The sequence below is a fragment of the Sardina pilchardus genome, chromosome 21, assembly GCF_963854185.1.
Source record: "Sardina pilchardus chromosome 21, fSarPil1.1, whole genome shotgun sequence".
Classification (NCBI taxonomy): Eukaryota; Metazoa; Chordata; class Actinopteri; order Clupeiformes; family Clupeidae; genus Sardina; species Sardina pilchardus.
The window spans coordinates 24,333,727-24,359,765 of NC_085014.1; the positions used below are offsets into that span (position 1 = coordinate 24,333,727).

The 26,039-nt window shown below is 43.2% G+C and overlaps 6 protein-coding genes across 9 annotated transcripts in view; 2 read left to right on the forward strand and 4 right to left on the reverse strand.

Annotated features, from left to right (window-relative positions):
* LOC134068613 (calcium-binding protein 2-like) overlaps nt 1-1,661 on the reverse strand; it is an 8,821-nt gene extending 7,160 nt beyond the window's left edge. The window contains exons 1-2 of the mRNA XM_062524299.1: nt 1,575-1,661; nt 1-153 (exon numbers count right to left, since the gene is read on the reverse strand). The exon at nt 1-153 is cut by the window's left edge and continues 156 nt beyond it. Of these exons, the coding sequence (XP_062380283.1) occupies nt 1-153; nt 1,575-1,661 (240 nt within the window). The remainder of the gene's footprint in view (nt 154-1,574) is intronic.
* A 3,155-nt stretch (nt 1,662-4,816) lies between these two features.
* On the reverse strand, nt 4,817-10,003 carry LOC134069180 (zinc-binding protein A33-like). Of its 2 annotated transcripts, XM_062525067.1 has the most exons (7): nt 9,364-10,003; nt 8,504-8,599; nt 7,958-8,191; nt 7,794-7,816; nt 7,486-7,601; nt 6,370-6,938; nt 4,817-6,322 (listed from the first exon to the last, which is right to left on the reverse strand). In XM_062525067.1, the coding sequence occupies exons 1-6, from the start codon at nt 9,868-9,870 to the stop codon at nt 6,388-6,390; spliced, it is 1,527 nt and encodes a 508-aa protein (XP_062381051.1). In that variant the 5' UTR covers nt 9,871-10,003; the 3' UTR covers nt 4,817-6,322; nt 6,370-6,387. The 2 variants fall into 2 exon arrangements, with proteins under 2 accessions (XP_062381051.1, XP_062381050.1); XM_062525066.1 differs by having other exon boundaries at nt 4,818-6,938; nt 9,364-10,000.
* A 1,134-nt stretch (nt 10,004-11,137) lies between these two features.
* LOC134068814 (zinc finger protein 26-like) lies at nt 11,138-13,697 on the reverse strand. The gene is made up of 4 exons (XM_062524589.1): nt 13,368-13,697; nt 13,028-13,125; nt 12,678-12,738; nt 11,138-12,365 (listed from the first exon to the last, which is right to left on the reverse strand). The coding sequence occupies exons 1-4, from the start codon at nt 13,603-13,605 to the stop codon at nt 11,383-11,385; spliced, it is 1,380 nt and encodes a 459-aa protein (XP_062380573.1). The 5' UTR covers nt 13,606-13,697; the 3' UTR covers nt 11,138-11,382.
* A 624-nt stretch (nt 13,698-14,321) lies between these two features.
* Nucleotides 14,322-18,200, reverse strand: si:dkeyp-121d2.7 (zinc finger protein with KRAB and SCAN domains 8). 2 transcript variants are annotated; one of them, XM_062524988.1, is made up of 4 exons: nt 17,196-18,200; nt 16,782-16,957; nt 16,460-16,571; nt 14,322-16,144 (listed from the first exon to the last, which is right to left on the reverse strand). In XM_062524988.1, the coding sequence occupies exons 1-4, from the start codon at nt 17,482-17,484 to the stop codon at nt 15,144-15,146; spliced, it is 1,578 nt and encodes a 525-aa protein (XP_062380972.1). In that variant the 5' UTR covers nt 17,485-18,200; the 3' UTR covers nt 14,322-15,143. The 2 variants fall into 2 exon arrangements, with proteins under 2 accessions (XP_062380972.1, XP_062380971.1); XM_062524987.1 differs by having other exon boundaries at nt 14,322-16,147.
* A 498-nt stretch (nt 18,201-18,698) lies between these two features.
* mif (macrophage migration inhibitory factor) lies at nt 18,699-20,001 on the forward strand. Its single transcript, XM_062524445.1, has 3 exons — nt 18,699-18,891; nt 19,097-19,269; nt 19,747-20,001. The coding sequence occupies exons 1-3, from the start codon at nt 18,784-18,786 to the stop codon at nt 19,811-19,813; spliced, it is 348 nt and encodes a 115-aa protein (XP_062380429.1). The 5' UTR covers nt 18,699-18,783; the 3' UTR covers nt 19,814-20,001.
* Nucleotides 20,002-20,444: 443 nt separating this feature from the next.
* LOC134068915 (zinc finger protein 37-like) lies at nt 20,445-25,253 on the forward strand. 2 transcript variants are annotated; one of them, XM_062524728.1, is made up of 4 exons: nt 20,445-20,645; nt 22,146-22,871; nt 22,970-23,030; nt 23,473-25,253. In XM_062524728.1, the coding sequence occupies exons 1-4, from the start codon at nt 20,604-20,606 to the stop codon at nt 25,002-25,004; spliced, it is 2,361 nt and encodes a 786-aa protein (XP_062380712.1). In that variant the 5' UTR covers nt 20,445-20,603; the 3' UTR covers nt 25,005-25,253. The 2 variants fall into 2 exon arrangements, with proteins under 2 accessions (XP_062380712.1, XP_062380713.1); XM_062524729.1 differs by lacking the exon at nt 20,445-20,645 and adding an exon at nt 21,363-21,605.
* Nucleotides 25,254-26,039: the final 786 nt, after the last annotated feature.

Sequence of the window (26,039 nt, forward strand, 5' to 3'; positions counted from 1 at the left end):
GTCTTCGTCCCTCACTCTCTCAACGGGGAACAACTTGCTCAGTCTTCTCTCTCGTGGCGTCCTGGCACCACTCACGAACGCCTCAATGGCTGATGTGCTCTCACTCTCCCGCCTTCTCTGTTTCTCAACCTTTCTCTTGATGGCTGCCTGAACCTATGAGAGGGAGCGAGAGAAAGTGAGAGAGAGAGAGTATAAGAGAGAGTGAAAGAGAGAGAGAGAGAGAGAGAGGACGGCTTGGTTCTCAACAGAGTTCTCAACGGAAAAAAAAGATCTAAAACTGAATAATTACAATTAAAATACCTGTCTCCAGATGTTTTGAGTATTTAAACCTTTTTGTAGTTACAAACAAGTGTTTGAGTGTTTTAATCATTTATATAAAATATAGACAAATATTTATATAAAATGTGTTTATTTGATGATAACTGCTCCCGTCTAACTGAAATACCTTGGGACATTGTCAGGTGGCTTCACATCCACTGTGGCTATGAGCTATGGCTGTAGATAGGCTTGCTCTATAATCACAACATGGGCCCTCTCAAGATGCTCTATCACATAAATGATTGGATCATCTCAGATGCGAGGAGAGACAGACAGTTAATCTTGTCAAGATGACATAACAAGACAAAACAAAGCACATTCTTGTAAACATCAGATTTGATAGGCTAAATCCTAGCCTCAATTTTAGGTATGAATATGGCTGGTGTGATAAGGATTGATCACTCCTGGTCACTGCTGTTGACATCCAAGTAATACATGATTAATTTTCATGATTAATGTTAAATGCTGTACATCACTTTTGATAAAGCATCTATCACTTAACCATAACCGATAGTTTATGTGTTATTATGTGAAGTACACCTTGAAACAGTTTAGAGAAATGTATTCAGGTAAGTTATTCTATGACAAGACATCAGATTGTGCAATGCTCATGATAGAAGTTGATGTTTAAGTTGATATCCTACCTCGGCACTTTCATGCTGCAAGTTTTTAGCAAATGTGTGATCTACTCTGATCTGATTTGAATTTAGGCACATATACAATAACTATGATTAATGCAACAGACACCTCAGAAACTCATTTAGAAACCTGAAAGAATAAACAGTATACATTGTTACAGAAAATTATACCTTAATCATGAACTACCTGTTAAATATATTTACTCCCGTCTCTCTCACACATGCTTACACACACAGACCAATAGCTGTTCATATTCATTCCAACAGGTTACCTTCCATGAGGTCCTTCTATGACTTGCCACATGCAAAAATCTCACATCCATATTCAGAGATTATTCAGAGGAAACTGTACACACAGGCAAGCACGCACACACACACACACACACACACACACACACACACACACACACACACACACACACACACACACACACACACACACACACAAACACGCACACGCACACAAATAGAGAGTCCTCCAAAACTATTTTGAGAAAAATACCCACCTGTTTAGATCCATGCAGTGATTGTCCAGTCTGTAGCTGAGCTCATGACATGCTCTTGACAAACACAAACACAAACATGCACACACACACACACACACACAGACCCTCCCACCTGTTTAGCGGATTTCTCCTGCGGCGCACTGATCCCTGATGCGCTGCCTCCTCCACCGGCGTTCCCCTCGCGAATGAGCATGAACATCCTGCCACGCTCTCTCGCACGCTCTCTCCCTCTCTCTCTCTCTCTTGCTGTCTAAGCTAACCTCACTCCACCCCCCTCCCTTCTTTTGCCCTGCTGTCAAACTTTTCTACCCTCCGCTGAAATCTGTTATCCTTCTCTCTTAAACTCTAGTTTTTTTCTAACTCTTTTAGAGAAAGTTAAACCTGGTTGAATTATGAATCACTGAAGGTCCCAAAAATCAGACGTTGAATCTCAAAAATCTGAAGACTTTCTTTGATTCTGCTTTGATATCCTTCCCATCATCCTAAACTCTCTCCCCATTTCTCCTGTTCCTCTCCTTGATGTCGTTTCCCGTTTACCTGCCGACTCTGTTATCTTTCTCTCTGGTTTCTGTTTGTGTAAACTGCCCGCTTGTTTTGGCCGCTCGCTCTCCCGTCTTGCCAGTGCAACCCAGGTGTGTGTATGTATGCGTGAGCGTTTTATCCTGTAGACGAATCAGCAGCTGAGGTATAGGGTTCCTCTCCCTATCTCCCTCGTCCCACAGGTGACACTCTATACGTCCCTCTCCCCGTCTCTGTTCCTGTCCTCTGGAGTTGTGGTCAGAACGTAGGGAGGTTGATTTATGCAAAGGACAGGTATGCTACTAATTATGCGTGGCAATGCCAACACAGCTTTTCTAGAATGACTGTCTGATACAAAAATACAGTACATGGCTACAGATTGAAACACGTCTTCGTGGCCATGTGTGTGGGGACAAATGTCTCATAAGATAAGACACACACACACACACACACACACACACACACACACACACACACACACACACACACACACACACACACGCACACACACACGCACACACACACGCACATACACAAACACACAGTCAAACTCACAAGTTCATACAAATGCACACCCAGACATCTGCTCCTCAGATTTTAAATGTCAGTTGGTATTAACATATCACATCCTCACTTGGCATGCTATCAATGAGGCTCAATCCAGTAGTCCAAAAAACTGCTTTAATAATGCTGCTGATAATATCCATCGGGTTATTCTGAGTGTCACACACAAGTCATTTCTAAGCTTATTTCATTATCCCCATACCACAGTAAATCTCTTTCTCAGTCCTGGCATCACCTCTCCAAAAACGCCACCCCCCCCCCCCCCCCCCTCCCTTCACTAATCTGTGATTTCAGCTGTGTTCAAATTGTAGGGGGTACCTTGGAATGGACAGGCAGCAGTTCAAACTGACATTAGGACACTTCCATTTAAGAAGGTTATGAAGCTGCAGGATACATTTATATTTTATTACTGGAGGGAAATATGAAATAAATGTCAAGTTTTTTCATGGCCATCAGTCTATGGGTTCACATGAGGTGAACTGCCCGGTCACTTTACCCTGGCAATCCTCTGACAGAGGAGTCAATGTCAAATGTTAGACTCAGGGAGCATGAAACAACAGCAGTCATATGATTAACAGCTTTGATATAGTAGTTACAATGTGATTCTGGGCAACTGATTGGAACTAAATGGGGGTGGGGTTTTTTTTGGAAAATGTATGATTACATAATCCCATTTCTCCTTTGGCATTTGCCAGTTTTGCTAATTCCAGCTCAATTCAATTTCACTGTGATTTTGTTTGATAACGAGCATTTCAAGAACACTAATTTTGTCCTTGTACTGACTGTAAAAACTGAGCAGTTCAAGAACACTGCATTTGCCCTCGTGCACTGTAATAATCCTATATTCATGGAAAACAGGAGCTCATAGTTTACTTTGTCCTGTCATATTAGGTCTGTGTTTATTTATATATCATAAAAAAACACATTACCTCCATTATTGCTGTATTTATATGACAAGCAAACATAAATATCCCGAGATTAAGTACATGTCAGAGGTACACTGCATCACTAAGACAGATGGCCATTTATGATAGCAAGCCAAAGGTTACTCTGATTAACCAATATTAGAACACGCTATCATTTTGTAGTTTTTTTCATAGCCTAGCGTGTCTTGGTCGTGCACTGATGATGTTAGCCTTTGATTGGCCTATGATATGTGCTTAAATGGTTCATTAGAATGGAAGAATGTCAGCCAAATGACAAAAACGTCTTCCTACTCATCAAATATTAACATGTGGAGGCTGTAGTTCAGAGGCAAAGAAAGAGATCTGACTCTGGAAAAAAAACAGGCAGAGATAAGAGACACAGGAGGGTATTTAAAGAGGGCAGACTGACCCGCAGGTTAAAGGACAGGGAGGGTGAAAGAGAGTCAGACTAGGAGAGTGAAAGAGAAAGAGAGAATCAGAGGGAAACAGACAGAAAGAGAGAGGGACAAAGGAGAAGTCTGAAAGAGAATGATAGAAACAAAGAAACAGGGAAGTGGTCTATTGTTATTGCTAATGGTCTATAGTTCACATTAGACAAAAGCGCCTGATACAATAACTGTAACACCATATTGTTTGATCGAGTGAAACCTCAGTCAATGTGGTTCCCTGGACTTCACTCTTCAAGACTTTAAGCCTCTTTGTACTCTCATTGAAATTTTTGGATACATGTTATATAAAGATGTAATTAAGGCTCAGATGCTCAACACCTCAATTAAGTCATGTCAGAAAATGCATGACTGAATTAAATGACAATGACAGATGAAGAATGAGAGAGAGAGAGAGAGAAAGAGAGAGATGCTGGAGTTGACGGGTGATAAAACAGTAATGTAAGACTAAGGTCTTGTGTTACTACATGTCGTTCACCTCACAATGATATCTTATTACCTCCTGAAAGAGAGAGGGAGAATGAGAGAGAGAGAGAGAGCGCACGAGAAGGGGAGGGGAGACTGGGTGAGTCTTTGACACTATAAGAAAGAAATTGGAGTGCGTAAAGTAGACGGTGGTCATTGATAATTAACGATCCTCTGTGGGCGATCATGCGTCACTTGAGGAACCATTTATTCTGGATTTAAAAAGGTAAATGTGTTCATATGAAGCTGCACATGTGTGCATGTGTTGTGTGACTGTGTGCATAGCAGGGGTGCCGTATGTTTTAACGTCTGTGTGTGTGTGCTTGTGTGTGTATTGCGTGCATACCAGCGTTGCCTTATGCTTTACCATCTGTGTGTGTGTGTGTGTGGGGGGGGGGGGGGGGGGGTAGAGATGGTACCCACATCTGTAACAGACAGCGCTGAGTGGGTATCCTCATCTTGCCCTGCGTGAGATGGAAGTGTTTAGCTAGACACTACGGCAGCCTGTCTCCCAAGGATTAGAAGTTAATATTCAAAACAATTTACTTTCTAATCCCACACAACACACAGATTAGGGCGAGGAGGGGAAGGGAGAGATGGAGAGATGGAGAGATGAGACGGAAAGGGGGGAAATAAAGACAGGGTGATAGGAAGGAACATAATGCCCTGAGTTTGTTTGGTGAGTTTGATGACGCGAGGAAAGAATACCAAGGAATGGAACAAGTGAGGTAGAGGAACACAATATCATGGGAAGGCAGATTAGGGGAGTCGGCATCATCAAACAGTTTTAGAGACGATAGTCACTTAAATTCGGGAAAACATTGCTGCATCACTTGATCTTTGCAAACGTTTATTCTGATTTTATATCTGGTACTTCTGGGATGGAATCCCGTTTTAAAGATGTTAAATCCCGAGCAACACAGTCCACATATTTGGCACCATCTAGTGGACCACACAGGGCAGAGTTTCTAAAGGCTGTTCAAGCCACCTCAGGGCTCAAATATAATCCCGCGTCTGAGTCCTGCGCATGAGGCACATGACGAAAATGGCATCATCAATGTGGCATGCAGGGGGTGTCCTGTGCCTCCCAACACATATGACCATCTTCAACATAAATGTCCACAGAGGAGTATGCCATAAGAGGTTGTCTTATCTTTTAAAAAAACAACAACAACAAGAAACGTTTCACAAAATTCTTGCTCAAGTGTTAATCCAACAAACAGGTATCTAATCTACCTGCAAATCCTGTCTCCCCGACAGTTTGTCTGCTCTGGGCGCCGTCTAAGGAGCTTTACAATGATCAGATACATTTCTGAAATAAACACTGACTTCAAGTTCATTGGGTGTTGTGGAGCAGTGGTAGGCAGTGGAAGAGAAGATCAAACTTATGTTTATAATTCTTATCTGCCTCTCCCAGCATCATCTCCCAGCACCTAACACTAATCTGGATCTGCAGATGACAAATATTAGTTACAACTAACTATAACTATATAATTGTATAGGTATATATTTCAAACCCAACAGCTTATTTCACCTCAGTCACAAACACACTAAAAAAAGAGTCAAATGTGTTAGTATTGTGCATGTTATATCTTCATATATCAGTGTCTGCATCAACGACAGCTGCAAGAACACGTGGTGGACAAGTGGTGACTACCTGATCTACAGTTGAGACCATTTTTCATCACGAGAAAATCACCTCTCGTCGCTGTGGCCACATACTACACCATATTGGCTATCCAGCTTACACGTAGAGTCATTTTGAGTTACACCAGTACATTCAGTTACTGTATATGTTGGATATACTCTATGTTCCTCAGGTTGCCATGGTTTAACTACTCAGCTACCTTGGCGACAGCCCACTAGAACAGAGGTGTGTGTGTGTGGTGAGAGGTTCTACTCAGCAGCCCAATAGAACAGAGGTGTGCGTATGGTGAGAGGTTCTATTCAACATGGCACTAGAACAGGGGTGTGCGTATGGTGAGAGGTTCTATTCAACATGGCACTAGAACAGGGGTGTGCGTATGGTGAGAGGTTCCCAGTTGCGTCCGTTGATGATGGGCCAGGGGTTGAAGTAGGGGTAGACCGGCTCAGTGAAATGCGCGTCACTGAACGTGAACAGGTGACTCATATCTCCCGCATCATAGAAGGCCACCAGGCCACGGTCGTAGTCCAGGTAGATGCCAATGCAGTCGGGGTGGCGACTGAGGTTCAGTGGGCAATCCTCGGCGGTGGTGCACGCCTCGTACTCGCTGCCGTTGCTCAGCACCAGCGTCCAGAAGCCGTCCTCCGGGCACAAGCTGATCTCCTCCTTGCGGTTGACCGAGGCTGCGGCCACGCCCAGGCCCCAGGCTGTCTTGGCCCCCACCTCCACCTCCCAGTAGTGGCGCCCCTCGGTGAAGGGCTCCGTGCCCAGCACGATGTTGTAGAGGGTGAAGCGCTCAGGGTTGTTGGGCAGACCTGACTGGATGTCCCCCACTCTCACACTCCGCCCACACGGAGAGACGTGGAGACGGGGGTAGGCGGTGGAGGGGTCCAACACCACTGTATGTACCGCTGAGGAGAAAAGGGAGAGGGGGGGAGATTATATCAAAATATATACCCATAAATTAAATTAGATTGCTTTACAAATATGTGATTTATCAATGTTCTGAGAGTGGCATGAGTTCATGTATGCTTGTGTAGAGTTTGTACACTCTAAAAAGTGAGGTACTAAAAATGACACATGTGCTGATAAATTGTTATTATAATTTGCAGTAATGTGCATATTGAAACAATCATGTGTAATAATGCGTATACTGTAGGCCTATATATATATATATACTACAGACTATTTCAGGGTCTAATACAGAAATTCTGTACTACACTGCACACTATTCCAGCTATGATTTGTTAAGGAGAATGCCAGTCTGACACTGACTTTAGCACGTATGTGTCAGAGACTGTGTGTGTCTCTCTCACTGACCTCTGACTGTGTGTGTGTGTGTGTAAGAGAGAGAGAGAGACAGATTGTGAGAGAGAATGCATGTGTGTGTGTGTGTGTGTGTGAGAGAGAGAGAGAGAGTGTGTGTGTATGTGTGTAAATATGCGTGTCTGTGTTTACCTGGCTTCAAGACTGAGTTCAGTTTCTTCCAGGCTCGGTACTGCAGTGGACCTACAAATTCCCCCTCTTGCAGCTCCACACACACACTCTGAGGCTTGTCAAACACACACTCCGCACTCATCACAAGGAACAACAGAATCCCGAGTAAGCAACTTTAACATGGTCAGTCACTGCAATAATATGTGGTGAGTAGCTGGCCTATGTGCAGTATGTGGGAGCATGTGGGCACATGTTGGTGTCACTTCCTTGCTGTGCAGCAATGCAGCTACTCAGGCAGGCAAGTTCAGATAAAGCATGTCTGTACTCACCTCTCAATGAAACATTTAACTCCCTGAAAAGAAGAAAAACATAGGTCAAAGGTCAATCTTTGTGTTTCACTTTGAACTAATGTCTAACTTTTATCGCCTAAATGCACTACCCTCTATTCATGTTATGTCTCTAACTTTATCTCTATTTGTTCTGTTTGCCTTACTGTAAGCAATTTGGGGTTGTCTTCCTCGTTGAGTTTGGTGTGTATTGTTTTGGCAGCAAGCTCCAGTTCACTCATTTGCTCAGTGGTTTGGGTGAGCAAGTCATTCAGTTGCCCCAGTTTCTGCTCTTTGGCTTGTCTGAGTCGTGCTTTCATTTCCTCTTCCTGTCGTGACAGGAAGTCACGAAGTTCCTGGTACTCAGTGCTGATCTGGTGATCGAGTTCCCCAGCTCGTTCCTGGGCAGAAGAAGAGTAATTCATTATCATAACTGTAAAAGCATTTGAAATGTTTGTTTATGAGGCCTGACTCACAAAAGTGTCATCAGACGTTGACAATATGGTCTATGTATTTTGTTTGAAAATATAGGGTGAGGTTTTGCTTACTTCAAGTCAGCTGTAAAATAGAGTGAGGCATTTGCCATTGCAACATGACGAGCAGTGTGGGACTGTCATTAAGGTTAAAATAAGCTCAGAGAATGTCACACTTATCCAACAACCAGACATTCTGGTTCCCAAAAACACTCCCTGAAGACAGTTCTGCGGACCTACCTTGAGGAGCAAGATGCGGTCATTTGTCTGGAATTGATAGGCAGCTGCGTCCTTCCTCTGTTCCCCGACTCGTTCAAGCGCAAGACACAGTTTTTCCTGACATATTAAGACAGACAGAAGACAAGTCATCATCTGAGAGCCTGTATCAACAAACTAGTAAATCATTCTCTATTACTGGAATTTCAACCAAAAGAGTAATACTTAAGATGCTTCAGTGGGCCACAAGACTGTTTCAGAAAGGGAGCCAATGACCTAGACTATCAGGTTGGCGTAGGCTACATACTGGGCAGCAGTCCAATGAACAGAGTAACTGACTTTATCCAATAAAACGTAACAAGATTTGCGTGATGACTGCTCAGATCCAATTGTGGTTTTGAAAAACAATTTAATGTGATAGCCTCTTGTTTGCGACCAAAGGTTTAAATTACACAACCAATATCCACAGGCCTTGTGATAGAGGTGAAAATCTTTTGAAACTAATCAGTGTCATGCACCCACCATGCCATACCCCCTGAAAGTGACACATCAGGCACCGTGGAAACATTAGATGTATAGCCTCCTGTTCCACTATTCCAGTGGTGTAATTTTGTTTGAAAACTTTTTTGAAGATAATCTGTTATGCTCTCCACTGAAGGTGATTTGTGGTGTATGTTCACCTCTTAGGTATTTCATGCCACGCCCAGGAAAGGTCTCTCACCTGAGTAGGCTATTTTGGATATGTTTAGGGCCCAGTCATATGGTTAAAAGTTAGCAAAGTTCCCAGCCCGTATGTATTATGTCTTGCTCCCTAAGGTGCGTAAATTGCTCAGTGATGCATCATGCAGGAGTAATTATGCCGGGACATTTAAGCTACCTCTTACCTTGTAATTTTCAAAAGCCTCGTTGATGGGAATTACGTTATGAGTCTTGTGGTCCCGGGACATTCCGCAAACAAGACAGATTGCCACCTGGTCATCTTCACAGTAGAGCTTTAGTTTCTCCTCGTGTTCAACACACATGTCCGGATCACTTTTAGTTTCGGAGTCCTCACAGCTGCAACTGGCAGAGGACGCCTCAGGTGATGGACTCCTCCGTACGGGCTGAGGGTCTTTCGGCCGCGCGTCGTCCATTGCTCTTGCGCGGCGCACACTGTCCACGACGTTACAAAGAAGTGAGTTCGGTCTCAGTGTTTTGGTGCATGTCTTGCGACACTGGGGGCAAGTCGATTCGTCTTCAGACTTTGCCTCCCAGCACCTGCCTATACAAGCACGACAAAAGTGATGACCGCACTCTAGGATAACCGGCTCGCGGAACAAGTCCAGGCATACGGGACAGGTAAGCTCTTTGTGGAGCTCCTCTAGCGCAGCGCCCTCCAAGTCCGTATCCATATTCGTCAAGAGAAGTGTGTTTACCCACAGTGAAAAAAGTTATCACAGGCTTGCTAGTATGTCTTTCAGACCGCCTTCTGGGGCGGAGTTCGTGGCACTATCTCTGACAGAAGGAGGGCGGCGTGCGTCAACATGACCACGGAGCGAGCGAGCGTGGGAGACAGACAGGTGCTATGACTTGGTTATGTCGCGGAAGAACAGAAAAGCCCAGCGGCTATGTCTCCTTTGGGGAGTTTTCAAGCATCTTTATTTAGCCTATATTGATGTAAATCAGATGAGATAATCAAAACGCAGATAGTGTTACCTACCCAATGCTGAGTTAGCTGAAGAACACTTTAAATTAATACATTAATTAACTTTACATTAATGCATTAAATAACTTGAAATGGATATTCAACACTAAACGAAAAAAAGAATAATGCTGTGCTGGATGTTGTATGGAAAACACTGTTTCGCTCAGGTAGTCTTAAATTCACCAGGTCAGTGATGCCTGGGCGAGTATGGGATTCTTCATGAAAGTGTGCCTTACACCCTCCGAAGTCACACCTCTGTCAGTACACTGACAGACTCAAGTCAAATAGACCCACTTACATCTGTGGACTGGACATAACCTCTCTAAAGTCTCTCTTCAAGTTTTTACAGGTCACACCTCCATGCAAAGGTTAAAGGCTCTGTTTTCAGTGAGCAACAAAGACGCTTTCTCAGGAGTTGTTGGAATGACAGTTGACCTTTTGTGACTAAGTTAAAAATGAGTCTGGGTGGAAATGTTTGTTTTTGAAAATGGTCATGATAATCCTGTAATAGTAGGCCTAATGTTGGTGGATGTCCCACCTCGTGCCAGCTGCACAGGCAGAAACATTAAACTCAGTAATCATTAGCACTAAAGACCTTTATCAGGAATCTCAGCCACTTTTCCACTTGTGTGTTTGCCCCGTAAGTAAGTGCACTTTTGGGGCCATGCCCAGAGTTAAAATTGCAGTTGCAGTTTAAGGGACTTAGCTTATTTTCATGACATTACTCAACATAAGTGTTGTTAATATGACAGATATAAATAGATATTACAGTGTGTTCATGTGACTAGGAAGTGGGGAGGTTCCCAGTCCCTACTTCGAAAGTTCACTGTGTTGAATCAAAACATTCTCCTTGGAGCTCTCCCAAAGCCCCCACTTCAAACTGGGAAGCTCCCAGTTCAGGAGTGACGAAACTAACTAAATGTTAGAGTAACTAAATGTCACTATACCAACATGCCACAAAATGTTAGTTCCTCTTTAGTTTATTATGACAAGTGTCCCAACTCCAAATAACAATATAGAAAGAAAAGTTATGCAAAATAGAACCAGTTCTGAATCAATTGTAATGTATACTTGATAATCAAAATGATTAGTGTTAATTAGAAAATTGCTGCAATCTTTGATGTCGGTTTATGTATGTACCGTATTTGTGAGAACTTGTAAGTGTATGACCTTAGAAGTGTGAACCTCAGTTTGTCAGTCTGAGTTACAGTATGTAACCTCATCTGTGTATGAGGATGTGCTTCTTCAGGTGAGCCGACTGGATAAAGGACTTTCCACACACCTCACAACTGTATGGCCTCTCGCCGGTGTGGATGCGCTTGTGCCGGGAGAAATTCCCAAGGTCCAGAAACTTCTTACCGCACTGAGCGCAAGTGTAGCGCGGTTCTCCAGAATGGGTCTTCCGGTGCGAGTGCAACACAGCACGGTTCCCAAAAGTCAAGCCACAGACACTGCACTCGAAAGGATGCTCCTTGGAGTGTGAGACGAGGTGGAGGTTTAGGTTCGCTTTGGAGATGAACTTGCGGTGGCAGAAGGTGCAGCTGTGGGCGTCCTTGCCGCTGTGACTCTTCAGGTGATGTGTCAGGCGGGATTGGTACAGGAAGCTTTTGCCGCACTGAGAACACTGGTGTCTCCTCTCGCCCTGGTGCACCTGCTGGTGTCCGCAGAGACCCTGCTGGCTGTGGAACGTCTTGCCACAGTTCACACAGCGGTGTTGGCCGCCCCCCGGGAAAGCGCTCAGGGGAAGATGCCGCACTGGCATTGTCTTCTGTAGTGTCCTAGTAGCACTTCCATTAAAGGTAGGCAGTGGTGGTCTGTTGGGTAGAGGCAAGCTTGTGTTATAACTTCTCTGCTCCTCACTCTGATGGCCAAAGTGGCGCGTTGAAATATCCATGGTGAGTGTGTTGCCAGTGGGAGAGAGAGGGGCCATGCGTGCAGTCTGAGGTCGCCCATGACTGATACTGTGCTGCCGATATGGAGGGTGAGCGCGGTCAGACGGGTCTGGTGACACGCGTGTTTTATGGGAGACTTTTTGGAGAGGCGCAGCGCCAGCGCTGCTTTGCTCAAGCGTCACAATCCTCATTTCCATAGTGACAGGCTGAGGAGACGATTCCACTTTGATCTCCGTCTTGCACTCTGAGCCAGTGGGACTTGGTGGAGGTCTGCACGCTCCATTTTGGTTAGCTGTTAACTGTGTTTGAGCTATGGAGGGAAGCAGAGAGAATAGTGTCCTGTGACTGAACTTAACACAAAGTAGGAATGACTTTTTTTGTCAATTGTCAATGTACAGGGTGGTGCATTTATAATTTATTGGTGTGTGTGTGTGTGTGTGTGTGTGTGTGTGTGTGTGTGTGTGTGTGTGCGTGCACGCATGCGTGTGAGCATAATCTGCGCTGTATTAACAACACAGTCCCAGATCAAACATGAACTTGCAACCAGGGCCTGGAGGTGGGTGCAGGACACCCATGGGTGTTGCTAGCACTTATCTATGAATGTGTGTGTGTACATACTCACTCTCTATGTGTACCTCAGGTGGAGTCCGGGAAATTCCATCGAGTTCCTTGGAGTCTGAAGCCTACAAACAGAGGTTAGCAGTTCTCAGTTCCAGGTAAACATTATGTAATGTTAGGCTACACATTAGATCCAGTCAAAGCAAGGTCATATTATGTAACTAATGTTACACATTATTTTGTCTCTCATCACAAACGATATCATTGTCCAGTAACATACAGGAAAGGTGTATAGGCCACTACACTTCAACAGTGAGTAACTGCCAACTGACTAACCTGGTGCTAGTGAACTATCATGTGTATTTGCAGGTTCATCAGTCGGGATATTATATAATTTAATTCCCCCCCCCTCACCTCCTCTTTAATGAAAGGGGCTCCCTCTTTGCCCTCCAGCTGCTCCTGTGTGATGATGATTTCAGCGAGACTAGACTCTGTCTTTGACGTTGGTGGTCCTACAAGCAGGTAAGTAAAATAACGGGTAAGTGAAATGACAGGCAAGGGAGGAATAACACATTTGTTAAATCGATCCAGTTAAGTAGCCCACTTGGACCAGCTGTCTCAGAACATTCAAACTGAGCAAAAACATTTGAAAGCATGCTGCTTTTTGAGACCCGTCATCAGGCTAGCAGATAGATACAATGTAACAAGGTCTCTGAATGTTGCTGCTATTACAGCGTAACAGCATGAATCTTACTGTAACTGTTTTCTGAGATCCATTCTTCACTATGCACTGGGTTGCCTTCCGAACCCTCCAGTGTTTGGATTATGCGACATTTTAGTGTGTTGTTCTCTGCCTGTACCCGACTCATCTCAGCACGGAGCTCCAGAACACAGGACTCGTAGAGTTTAGCTGTTTCAGCCATGGCTGCACTCAAAAGAATCTCCATTATAGATGCAAACTGCGTCTGAAAAATACGAAGGTCCTCGTTCATGTTTGTGCCAGATGTGCTGTTTGTTAGCTGGTGAATGCCCTGCGTACGTATTTGAGTACCAAGAGAATCGCTACATAAAACTCGACAGTTTCTTGTTGACATCACGATCACGACAACTTCCGGTGGAATTTGCGTTGACCTTTTTCAGACTGTAGATTGTAAACAAAAGAGAGCTAGATAGAGATGATACAATTATAAGGCATACAATGGCAAGAAATAGATATAAAAACATATTTTTGGGTTGCACTGTAGCCTATCTCCCTGTAGCTACATATAACTCCATCGTCAAGTGACTTTGATGTTGGCTTGTTGACCAAACTGAGATGGCATTACAATATTGTAATGCATGTGTCATTAAGCTACAGGGACTATATCTATAATAGTTTATATAATAAGATAGGTGCCAAGTTTAGAGTAATTAATAATTGTTCAATTATCAATTGTTATACACACGTATATTTAAATGTTAACTGTGCCTCAATGTTGTCAATGTTTACAATGTTTTCTTTTGTGCTTTGGCAACACTGTACCTACAATCATGCTAATAAAGCAACATTGAATTGAATATTACATGTAGCTCAAGCTTTGTGTTTCCTATTAACTTACTTTAATCACCTAGAGTGCCTGAACTCATAGAATATGAAAATAATTAGACAGAGCATATTTCTTAAAACTTTTGGACAACTTACTGAGCTTGACGTCACACGAGTTGAAATTTCACACAAAAGAGTAGCATTCTTTAATGTGTGTTCATTTATTATTGACACAAAGTACATTATGTAAACTTGTACAAAAAGAGAAAGTTGTAGTCACTCCATAAGGCTCTGTGGCCTACTAGAAGAGAGATAAAAGAGAGATGACATTGATAGGGTATGAATAAAGCGTCCATTTATACCAAGAAAAGGCCTTCATCCAGGAAAAAGAATGAACATTATCAGTAACTTCTTGTGAAAGCACGCTTAAAATGCAGAGCCTCTGACAAGAAAAGTAATTTTCAAAACCTTTTTTTTTTTCAAACAGGGTCTTAGGGTATTTTTGAGTAGAACACAAAACACAAGTTAAAGTCCAACACATTCTAATGGTTTGTACAAGACCGATGAGTTCATAATTTCAAAGGGGGAAAATCTCTGTTTCAGTTTTTTTGCCTCTCTCGACAGAAGTTGAAGATGCTATGGCATGTCAGATGCATGTACTTCTACATGGAGTGTACAGATTTAAAGCAATTGTATGTTACATACAAGAAACAGCAGTCGTGTAACCACTTGACTTCTGTATGCTATAATGGTCTTAAGGTGATGCAGGTCCTTAACTATTATTGGTTAATAAACTGAACTTGACAGCACTGGTTGCCTTTGAACTGCGTGTGAGTGTTTGAGTCTGTGTCCTTTTCTGTGTGTGATTCCCATTTCGAGTACAGATGGTCTTTGAAATGTCTGAGGTCATTAGGCTGCCATTATGTCCAACATTTTTTTTTGTGTTTTGTTTTTGTTTTGTTTTGTTGCGAGCAGATTGTGTCTGTGCCTGTTCGTTGCGCCGCATTATATGTTGTAGAAACACTGGTGCTGTTTGAGCTGTTCAGCGTCACTGCAGGTTTTGCCACACTGCTGGCACTGTAGGCCCTGGGCCTCGGCGCGGTCGCTGCTGTGGATGTGCTGGTGCCTCTTGAGGTACTCCACGCGGCTGAAGCGCTTGCCGCAGGCGCCGCACTCGTACGGCCGCTCGCCCGTGTGGATGCGCTGGTGCCGCTCCAGGTTGCCCAGGCGACTGAAGCTGCGGCCGCACTGCGGGCACCGGTGCGGCCTCTCGCCCGTGTGCACCAGCTGGTGCCGCTCCAGAGAGCGCGAGTGCATGAAGCGCTTGCCGCACAGTTCGCAGCGGTGGGGCCTCTCGCCGTTGGGCACGCACTCGTGGTTCTTCAAGGCCCACGCTTGGCTGAAGGCACGGGCGCAGGTGGCACACTGGAATGGCTGCTCCTCGTCGGCGCCAACGGGGCACGCGTGGTCCTCCAGGTCCTGAGTGGAGTTGAAGCCGCCACCACAATGCGTGCAAAAATGCAGGAAGTCCCCGCCCTCGCCACCAGACTCCTCTTCCAGGCTCCCGGTGGCTGATGGGAGTTGTAGTCCCTCTCCCTCTTCCTCCTCAAGGAGAGGCGGTGAGCTGCTGACTGCCTCTCGGGCTCTCTTGGTCCAGCCTGTGGTGGCTGGGCCTGCTGCTCTGTGTGGGGAGGCGGGCTGCTGCTGGGAGCTGCAGAGTCCATCCAGGCCGATGTACTTGGGGCTCATCACGTACTCCATGTCACCCCTGGTGTCGGACATGTCTAACTGAGTTGGGCTGTTGAGCCCCGACCGAGCCTTCTCCCTCTCCCGCTCTGCCCGTAAGGCCGTCTCGAGGCCACTTAGCTCGTCCACGCTGGCCCCACCCTCCTCAGCTCCGTCGGCACAAGCCGGTTCTCCTTTCCAGTCTTCCTGGGCGCCGGACAGGCCAGAGGGGCTGCGATTATCGGAAGCCAATCCAACAGAGCCACTGGCGGGGTCCAGATCTACTATGTAGGGAACAGGACATGTTCTACATTAAAACATATTCTTAGAGGTCATCTGATACTTTACATTTAGCAGATCACAATAATGTCAGTGATTCACATTTGCCTTATAAATTATATTTATTAGTACCAGTAACATTCTGTTGCCACAGAAAAACTAATGGTAATTTAATCATCATCTAACAGATTTAGCTGAGATTGGACAGACGAGAATGACTTTGGATGCATGTTTGAGGTGCAGTGTCTTTCTTCTGGACATTTGTCACTTGGCATCTCATTCTTTCAGCATTCGTTCCTACTGTAATCATATCTCACCATTTGTATGGCTGTGAGGGCCAGTAGATTTTGGCTCGCTAGGCTCCATCTGTAGAGCTTCTTGGATCAGCCTAAGAGAGTCCGGTCTGTAACCAGGCTCCCGCTCAGCAGACTAAAACAGACAAACAAGGAGTCAAACAGAGTGAGATTTGACTGATAACTGACATCAAAACTATTTGGATGTTAAAAATGTGATTTATGTGGGCTTGGAGTGATGCATCTAAGCCGTTCTATCTCCCCCTCTCACTTGGTTCTCCTCCTCCTCCTCTCTCTCCCTCCCTCCCTCACACTCTAGTTTCTAGCCTCCTGATTGGCTCCTCACCTCCTCTTTGATGTTGGCTGGCTCCTTTCCCTCCCCAGAGGCACGTCTTCTCTCCTCCCTCTCCTCCTCTTCTCCTTCAGGCAGATGAACGAGGTACACGTCCCTACCCTCCTCCCTCGCTTCTCCAACCCCCTCCTCCCACGCTCTACCACTCCACTCCTTCCCTGCCTTTCCTCCTGGGGGAGGGGAGAAAATGCAGGAGTGGTGAGGAGATCAGGAGGAACGAGCGAGGGAGGAAAAAAAGAAAGACTGAATAAGCTCTCCTGCAATTTCATGACTTGTCTTACAATTTCCAATGCAGTAGGAACACAATTTCTGAAGAAATCATTATAGTAAAGCCTAAAGTACTTTAAGAATTGATTAAATAGTTTCAACAATAAAATCATTAATATGCAAAACAAAACTTGCGCTTACTGGCCATGTCCGCTTTACGCTTCTTTCGCCCACCATCATCCGAAGCCGTAAGGCCAGCCCGGCGGCTCGCCCAACTGAGACCGTACTTGCGCTCATTCCTTAGCTTATTCTCGGTCAGCCTCAGCCTGAGTTTCAAGGCTTCATTCTCTTTTCTATTCAAAGATATTTCCACTAAATAGTCGTTGACGGTGTCCTGGAAGAGTTTGGTGATCTCACACACCGACGCACGGACTAAACTGTCCATGACCGCTGTGAGATGCACCTGGAAGGTCTTCAGAGAGTCTGCCATTCTCCTGGTGTGATATCTGACAGATTTGAACAGAAGTGCTTCTCTGCAAAGCGTCTAGTGACTTATGAAATTATGCGGTGTATGAATACAATAGCTTATGTTGTCGTTGAGCTAATTGTAGCCACGAAATCTGGTCCTCGATTCGTCCACTTATCATAAATACACCTTATCAGTCGAAACTGTCGCCGAGTACGAGCCTCTGCGCAAGTAGTATTTGCCTAATCCATGACAATAAGTTTACATTAACGATGTTCTAAAATCACCGTTACTCAAAGGCTAACAAGAGGACATTATCGCTAGTTCGATAAACAAATCTAGTCGAAGTTAAACACACATCCATACACCATGCTTGAAAGATCGCTACGCCCACTAAGTGTACACGTAGATCGTATTCTATGGTATTTCGAAGTATTTCATGAATGCTAAATAAAAATTCTCAAACAAACGCTGAATAAAGAGGACAGCTTAGACAACAGCTGTTCAGGCGGACGTTGGTTGGATCCTCAAGATCTCAAGACCCTTGAAGCTCAAGTGGTTGTCCGTTTTGTGTATCGTGGGATGTCTAAAAGGCCTGGTCGTGATCTCCGAGATAGCAGTTATCAACCAAATGCAGTAATATTGTAAGAAATTGAGAATACCTCAAAACCTACGATATATATTCGGCTTTTTCAGGATTTCTCATTCTAGGCACTTATCGTTCTCCGCAACAATCTCGCTTCCGGATGTTGACTAGTGGGCATGCGTAAGTGTTACCGTAATTATTTGAGAAAATGCGTATACCCTTCAGAATAAAAATCCTAAAGATAGAAAATTCTGGCACGTTTTGCAAACTTTTGTTGTGTTTTTTTTCTGAGCGATTATGTATAAACCCTTTCTTGCGACCAGATTAGGATGATCTGGAAAAAAGAAAGAAAATGTTTAAAGAAATGCATACGCATATAGACCTATGTAATAGTCAGATATGGCTAGCATTTATTTGTATTTATTTCATATAATTAAATGTGTTCGATAGTATTGATTATCAGCTGCAATAGCTCATAATACAGATGAATTTGAATGAATGATGAATAGTCCCTCATGTCAGAGAGAATAGAAGTGTGACAGCCCAGGCGAATGGTGGCGCAGTCAGTTACTTTATATTTGTCTAGTCGCTGTATGAAAGGGAGCATAGAAGAAAAAGAGAAGGCGCACTATCATTGGTTGGGCGACAGAGCTCCTTCGGTTTGTTCCCGTGATCACCACCGTCACTCGCTGTATCACACATTCCGGTAGTTTGTGAGTTCTCTCAACAGTGCAATCATGCCGATGTTCGTGGTGAACACCAATGTGGCTAAAAGTGCGGTTCCTGCCGCTCTTATGTCTGAGGCTACAGACGAATTGGCCAAAGCGATGGGGAAACCTGCACAGGTGAGATTAGATTTGAGATTATGCATTGCGCATAAGAATCTGTAGAGATGCTAATGGCCTGCCTCCATAAACCCAATCCCTCCGGTCACGTTGACATTTCAGAAACTGGGATGGGTCACAGATTGGATGATGATGAAGGCTAACTTCCATGCGGTCTTTATAATGGACTTTTCGTGTTGGTTTGTTTGTTTGTTCCCATTCATAGTATATCGCTGTGCACATTAACGGGGATCAGATGATGATGTTCGGTGGAAAGCCAGATCCTTGTGCACTGTGCTCCTTAATCAGCATCGGGAAAATCGGAGGCGCACAAAATAAACAATATTCCAAATTATTGTGCGGCCTGCTCAACAAACACCTGGGCATCTCGCCTGACAGGTAGGCTAATACAGACAGATGGAGAACTCCTTCATGATGAAATTATAAGACATATTTGGCTTGCTCTTTTTTGTGAATACACTAATTATAGCCTAATGTAACTTCTATCTTAAATGGGCATGCCATATGGCCTACAAGTAGGCTACACACATGCCAGATGTATAGGCAAGTATAAGATAATAGTTTCCTTGTCTACTGCAGATGATCTGTTAAATTACACCATTTTAGTGAAGTGGGATTAGGGCCTCCATTAAGCTAATTATGTATTGGAGCTGAGGGAGGACTCAGACTCAGACCACTCATTGACCAGCTAACTGTTGTCAATTTTCCATAACTGTTTATTTCTTTCTGAAATTGATGCAAGGAATACCTATTTTGATTTCCTGGGTCATGAATTCTAAAAAATGTATTTTGCACACCTGCAACAGTTATGGTGATGTGTGAGATGTTTGATATACGTTATCATTTCTTTTACAGGATTTACATCAATTTTACTGATATGGCTGCAGAAAATGTTGCTTGGAACAACTCCACCTTTGGCTGAGATAAAAAGCTGCATATTAAGCAAGACCTTTATGCAATAGACTAATCAGTGGTAGCCTATCAATGATAACAGCACTTACTGTAGACTTGAATCTATATGATAATAAAGTATGATGAGTCAAAATGATGTTTTTTTTTGGTGAAATGTAATAAATAAAAGCATTTCCTTTGAGAATGAACAAGACTTCACTCTGATGAACAGGTTTGAATATGTTTACAGTTGCGATGTGAACTCTGGACCTTGTTGGCTACTCATGACACAGCAGGATAAATCATTTCCACTGATGTCTAAATTGCTGCCCACATTGGTACGACTTTCTCCAAACAGCTCTCGGGAGAATAATTCCCATTAGCGTTAGCGACGTTGCACAGCTTGAAGATGAGCCATCTCATCACTGTGTTGTGATGTGTGCATAATCCACAAACGAATAGCCTATTGCCTGGTTTAAAAGTACATTTGTAGCCTTTTCTTTTTTGCATGATCTGCACGTATTGAGGGAAGAATCACTCATTGCTGAAAAAAAGATGCAGTCCCGCTTTCCACTTAGTCAGAATTCAACTATATGCTACCACATTAATTTAGGCATGCAGAGGCGCATGAGCGCGGATCCTGTCCAGTTGGCGGCGATAAAGCGCAAACCTACTGTTTCAACGCCACCATAGACCGCTTCGTTAAATACTAGAATGTATGTTTATGTTTGCACATAAATGCGCAACATGATATTTTTTATGGTTATTATTTGCCTCACGTTTAACAACTAGCCTACGTCGACCGTTGCAACAAAACTACAATGGCAGAATCATTAGGCCTACAACAGGAAACTCGCCACACGGTAAACTGTAACCTGTCACTGTTGTAGCCTAACGTACCTGAACTAGACTACTTTGATCAATCAATACACGTAAGCACTTGTTATTAGTGATCAGAAGCAACGAAGTCTGTTAACCTTTTTTTCTGACGTTATAGCACGAGTATTTTCATAGTTTGGCAGTCAGTTATGGATTGCATCTGAGAACTTGTGTAATTTTCCCCGGAAATTCGCACAAAGCAAACTGTCAACATATTTTGACGCACTTTATGTTAACCTAACCAAAGATTTAGAGCACCACGATTTGCGATCTTTATTGTCATCGTAACCACATTTTAATAGGAGCTTACATGTATAAAACATTGTCTAGAAAGGTTCCTGATAGATGATTTAGGATGTTCCATGATTTTCTTGTTATATTTGAGTTCATAGCTTAGGCCTATGTTCACATTTGAGTAGGGGTAGCTACGTCTGTTTTTGCTGATTTACAAAACAAGGATACAGTAGCCTACAAGTAGGCCTGTGGCATGGACAATATTCCGAATCAGCACAGAGGTTCCATCATCGTTTTCAATATAGGCTACCATGCCTTAATGTACCAGATATCGTCATAGGAGTAGGACCCATATTGGATATTGCAGATTTGATTCCATATGTCACATGTCAAAGGTCCACATGTCAAGGTAGAATAGTGGCAAAAAATCACTTTGGATTTTTTTTTTTTTTTTTTTTTTTAAAGACACTTTGGATTTGTATATGAAAGGTATATCAGAATAGTCTGGCTATCACATATTAAGCTCAAGCTCAAAGATTGAACATTAGTCTGGGGAGTCTGCGTCTGGTGGATAAGCTGATTGGACCCAGCAAACGTGGACAGGAAGCAGGAGAGATGTGCAGGTTTCCAGCCTGAGCTGCAGGGCGAAATCCAAATAGAAAAAACAAAGGTTTACCTAGCCTAATATCAGAATTAAATCATATGAGAAGGTCAGTATTTGAAAGCATGTTGTAGAAAATATGAAAATACCATAAGGAAAGGTTTTGTCAGTTTTGTAGCCTAGATAAAGTCAAAGTTTATATTGCACTGAAAGATTATGGCAAAAATCCGAATTGAATTTTAAATATAATCCAACAGATATAAATATATAAAGATATAAATATAATCCAAACATATGCAAAAATATAATGCATGCAACAACTGAAGACAAAAGGACATCATTGTCATGAAACTGAATATAGCAAAAATAATGTAAAATATAATGATATTTGAATTATGTTGTTTTCATAATTGTCCAAAGTCATAATCATGATTAATTGATTAATTCAATTAATTGCACAGCCCTATCATGGGTCCTTATAGTGTATAGAGGATTTCAGTAATATTTTCAAATGTTGCATATTTGCAATGCAACCTATTGATAGATGCTGTTGGACAACTTATCCTGATTTGTGTGTATGTATACATTTCATCACATTACTTAAGGTGTGTTGATCTTTACTAACTTGTTTTATATTTTCCCTGGACAGGGACCAGACCATTTGACTGATTGTGTGATAACAACAGAGAAGACACCAGATGTTCTGATGTCATTCCGCTGTGAACTTCAAGATGTCATGGCATCACTCCTCGATGCCACCATCATGCAGATTTTACAGCTAGTCCAAAAAGACTTTTTGGAGAAATTAAAACAGAATGAGCAGGAGATCAATGGCTTACAGGAGACACCAAAGATAGTTGGATATCGGGGAGAAAGAGATGAGGAGACAGAGGAAGCTGAGGAAGAGACATTTCAGAGTGACACTGTAACAGAGGATGAGCAAAATAACAAGGAGACAGAAACAGAACTAAGCACAAATGATCCTGAGCTCATAGAAGAGTTTGCAGGGAACGAGAGAAACACAAAGGAAGATCTACAAATCATCCAAGTAAATGAAGCGGGAGATGCAGAGAGTGATGCTGAGACTGGAGGAGCTGGAGCAGTGCAAGAAACAGGAAGTGAGACTTTCCAAAGTGACGTGAGGGTTGTAGGGGAGGTCGAATTCACAGATGATGGTGGGAATGTTGGAAAAGAAAACCAGACGGAGAAAGAGGGACAAAAAGAAAGAAGAAAACGTATAAGGATGAGAGTGAAAAGTGAAATGGAGGATGGTGGTATCGTAACGAATGAGGAGATGAGCAGCGTTGACAATGTGGTTCTAAAACTGGAGGATCCTCTACAAGTTGAAGGAACTGATTCTTGTGAAGATGCCGAGGTGGGTTAATATGGCTACTATGACACTGTAACTATGTAATAAGTCTTGACATATCGTCTAATATCACATATCTTCTTCTTTCCTTGAATCCTCTACAGTCCCGAGGGGGAGCTGAACACCAGGTGTGTCTTCTTGAGGATCATGACCATTCATGTGATGGTGAGTAAGAGGGCTGGTAATTCGGGGAGATAGTTCAAAGAGTAAATGGCAGAGTCTGTGATTCTGATAAAAAGATGTTGATATTTCAGCTCAACAGTCAATCAAACTTTACTCCTCCCCTCCATACTTTTGAAGCAATGTGGTAATTGGCTGAAATCATGTATGGCTTGGTCTGAGCCATTATGTTTGTTTGCCTTGTACAATACTAGGACTGTGCAATATTGTGTTTGTTCATACACTGAACAGACAGCTGTAGGGCTGTTAAGACAAACATATATTGAAGTAGAACTGTAGATGGTTCGCAGTTTCATTGACAGTGAATATTGAATATCCATCTTGTATTAGAGTAAGTATAGTATAAGAGGTTCGTTTAGACTGTCAATAAGTACCCAGCCAATAGATTCATATATCTTTGTGATGTGTTTTTATTGTTTGTTTGCAGCGGATTGCTGTGATACCACAAGTGTGAAGAATTTACTTGAGATGAAGCTTCCCACTTCACTAAAAGAGTCCACCGCTCTACACCTCTCCGTGGGTGCAGACAGTAAGTTAAGTGAGGTAATAAAAAGGAACACAAGTTACTCCTCTCTTGCGACCTTCGACCCCCAAACTGAAATCAGTGAAGAATACCTAGCTAAGGCCAAGGTAGCTCTAACTAAAATGGAAGGTCTACCAGACAGAGGATGGGTTCTTCTGGATCCTCTGACTGGTAAGTTTTGCATCAAAGACGAGCTGGACTTCAAACCTGAGGAGATGGGAAGAGATGGAGAAGACGGAGAAATTAGTGAAGATGGAGAAGGTGGTGAAGATGGAGATGGTGGTGAAGGACCAAGTGCTGATCCAAGCATAAACGGAACATTTTCTGTGGAGACAGGGGTCAAAATGACCACAAATAGCAGCACTCAAACAGAAGCGCAAATAACTGTCATGATGGGTGATGAATTTGATAAGGTGAATCTGAACTCTCCGTCTGCTAAGGAGGAAGAGCCAAACAGAGTTCTCACCAGAAGCAGTAAAGCTAATAGAACTAATGGCAACAGCACCAAAGCTAGTGAGACGAATTCTGTGCGGAGTCCAAGAAGCTACTCTACTAGAAGCACTGGGAACACTACATCAGCTAGAACTGATGAATGTGTTGAAAAAAGTGCCAGTAGAGCAAGTTGTGTTACCGGTTCAACACCAGTAAAAAAGGTTAACATTGACCGTGGAAAAGGTAATGACAGAGTTTCTAGAGAAACACCTCACAAAGTCCAACAGACAAAAGCCAAAAAGGATCATAACATAAAGGTATGTGCCAGTGAAACCAGCAAGAAAAATCAAGCTGATAGTCCTCAAGGCAAGAGAAACATTGGAAAAGGTAAAGAAAGTCACAAGTTTGAAACTAGGGTGTACAGATCAGGACACTTCATAGTTAGTCCAGCTTCTTTGACCAAGAACAAAAAAGAGTTCTCCAAGAAAAGCAGTGGGCGGATATACACGGCCAAAGTGAAATTATGCAATGCTAGTGACCAAAGCTTCAAAATGAAAAATGAACCTCACTCTAAGGGAAAAGTCTTTGAATGTAAACACTGCGCAAAGACTTTTCCCACCTTACAATACCTGAAAAGGCATTGGCAATATCACTCTCCAAACAAAAGGCACATATGTTCTCATTGTGGGAAGGGGTTTGTGTATGAATGTCATCTGAAAATCCATCTGCAGTCACATACAAAAGAGAGGCCGTACCGGTGTAATCAGTGCTCCAAAAGGTTCAGATACAGCTCCAATCTGAAGTATCATCTAGCGTACCACACTGGAGAAAAGCCACATGTTTGCCAGCAGTGTGGAATGGCCTTCAGCCGCCGTGGTCATCTGGTCAAGCATATCACATGGCACTCAGGGCTAAAGCCTTATTCCTGCTCTCATTGCGAGAAGACCTTCGCTGCAAAAGGAGGGTTGACTAGGCACGAGCAGCTTCATCTAAAAAAACAATAAAAATGTTTGACTTCAGGTTAAATTAAATAGGCAATGTTCTAATGAACAAGACACACTTGGTGCCTCGCATTTGGTGTTTTATACACCCTCCCTTCCTTCCTCAATCCTCGTCCTCACTAATCTAGATAGAGAATGATGGGCCGGCAACAATGGGATAGTCTATCCAGTGTTAGTTATATATCAGTGGGAACACCCCTCGAGGATCGAGGAGAGTGTTTGAGAGCCACCCACTGTCTATACACACACCATACTGAGCAACCAACAAAGTGAGAGGTCAGAACCTTCTCAACCTAAAGGTTCTCTGACCTCTCACTTTGTTGGTTGCTTGGTATGGTGTGTGTGTGAATAGACAGTGTGTCTTATTTCAAGATGGTGTGTTTATTAAATATTTTGTACTGTGTGATGGAGAACATGGCACTGCTGTTGTTATTATTGTTGGAATAATGGCATTTGTGTGAAATTTTGAGAATGGATGGAAATGATCAATTTTGGAATATGATGTTCAGTTTGACATGATGTAAATAAATGTACAAATAAATGTATATATTTCTAGGAATTAATTGGTCTCCAGGGCTTTGCATGTGTGTCTGAAATACTCACAAGCTCCTGCTGTGTTAACAAGTTAGGAAACTTACACCGAGATCTGCTTTTCCATGTGCACAACACAGTGATTGACAAGGTGGACCACATAGGTCTCACCGACAGTAAATAGCCCCCTTCACAGTCTACGTCACAAAAAAGGTGTGGGCATTAAGAAAAATGCTTACTTGTACTACTTTTTTTGGCATACATGGTGGGCTTGCCAACCCATTCAGCTAATGTCGTCTACCCATTCTGTTATCAGCTTAGGATCGGGCAGACTATCGCCATCAGCTAAGACTTATTTATTAAAGGACAGTTTGTGGCCATCACAGTGAATACCTTGACAGCTCAACAGGCCAGTCTATTAACTGCACCATTTTTCTGACCCCATTCTGCGTGTTCAGCTAACCTAGGCCCATGGTTCCCAACCTGGGGTCCGCGGACCCCCTTAGA

Excerpts from the sequence above, each read along its gene's own strand:
- LOC134069180 (XM_062525067.1), bottom strand. The coding sequence starts at position 9,870 with ATGGATACGGACTTGGAGGGCGCTGCGCTAGAGGAGCTCCACAAAGAG. Across the intron at positions 8,192-8,503 it reads ACCGCATCTTGCTCCTCAAG|GAACGAGCTGGGGAACTCGA; the intron begins GTAGGTCCGCAG and ends TCTTCTGCCCAG. Across the intron at positions 7,817-7,957 it reads ACAACCCCAAATTGCTTACA|GGAGTTAAATGTTTCATTGA; the intron begins GTAAGGCAAACA and ends TCTTCTTTTCAG.
- LOC134068814 (XM_062524589.1), bottom strand. The coding sequence starts at position 13,605 with ATGAACGAGGACCTTCGTATTTTTCAGACGCAGTTTGCATCTATAATG. Across the intron at positions 13,126-13,367 it reads GATCTCAGAAAACAGTTACA|GACCACCAACGTCAAAGACA; the intron begins GTAAGATTCATG and ends ACCTGCTTGTAG. Across the intron at positions 12,739-13,027 it reads CCCCTTTCATTAAAGAGGAG|GCTTCAGACTCCAAGGAACT; the intron begins GTGAGGGGGGGG and ends CTCTGTTTGTAG.
- si:dkeyp-121d2.7 (XM_062524987.1), bottom strand. The coding sequence starts at position 17,484 with ATGGCAGACTCTCTGAAGACCTTCCAGGTGCATCTCACAGCGGTCATG. Across the intron at positions 16,958-17,195 it reads GCGTAAAGCGGACATGGCCA|GAGGAAAGGCAGGGAAGGAG; the intron begins GTAAGCGCAAGT and ends CCCCTCCCCCAG. Across the intron at positions 16,572-16,781 it reads CAGCCAACATCAAAGAGGAG|TCTGCTGAGCGGGAGCCTGG; the intron begins GTGAGGAGCCAA and ends TGTCTGTTTTAG.
- mif (XM_062524445.1), top strand. The coding sequence starts at position 18,784 with ATGCCGATGTTCGTGGTGAACACCAATGTGGCTAAAAGTGCGGTTCCT. Across the intron at positions 18,892-19,096 it reads CGATGGGGAAACCTGCACAG|TATATCGCTGTGCACATTAA; the intron begins GTGAGATTAGAT and ends TCCCATTCATAG. Across the intron at positions 19,270-19,746 it reads CTGGGCATCTCGCCTGACAG|GATTTACATCAATTTTACTG; the intron begins GTAGGCTAATAC and ends TTTCTTTTACAG.
- LOC134068915 (XM_062524728.1), top strand. The coding sequence starts at position 20,604 with ATGGCAGAATCATTAGGCCTACAACAGGAAACTCGCCACACG. Across the intron at positions 20,646-22,145 it reads AACAGGAAACTCGCCACACG|GGACCAGACCATTTGACTGA; the intron begins GTAAACTGTAAC and ends TTCCCTGGACAG. Across the intron at positions 23,031-23,472 it reads TCATGACCATTCATGTGATG|CGGATTGCTGTGATACCACA; the intron begins GTGAGTAAGAGG and ends GTTTGTTTGCAG.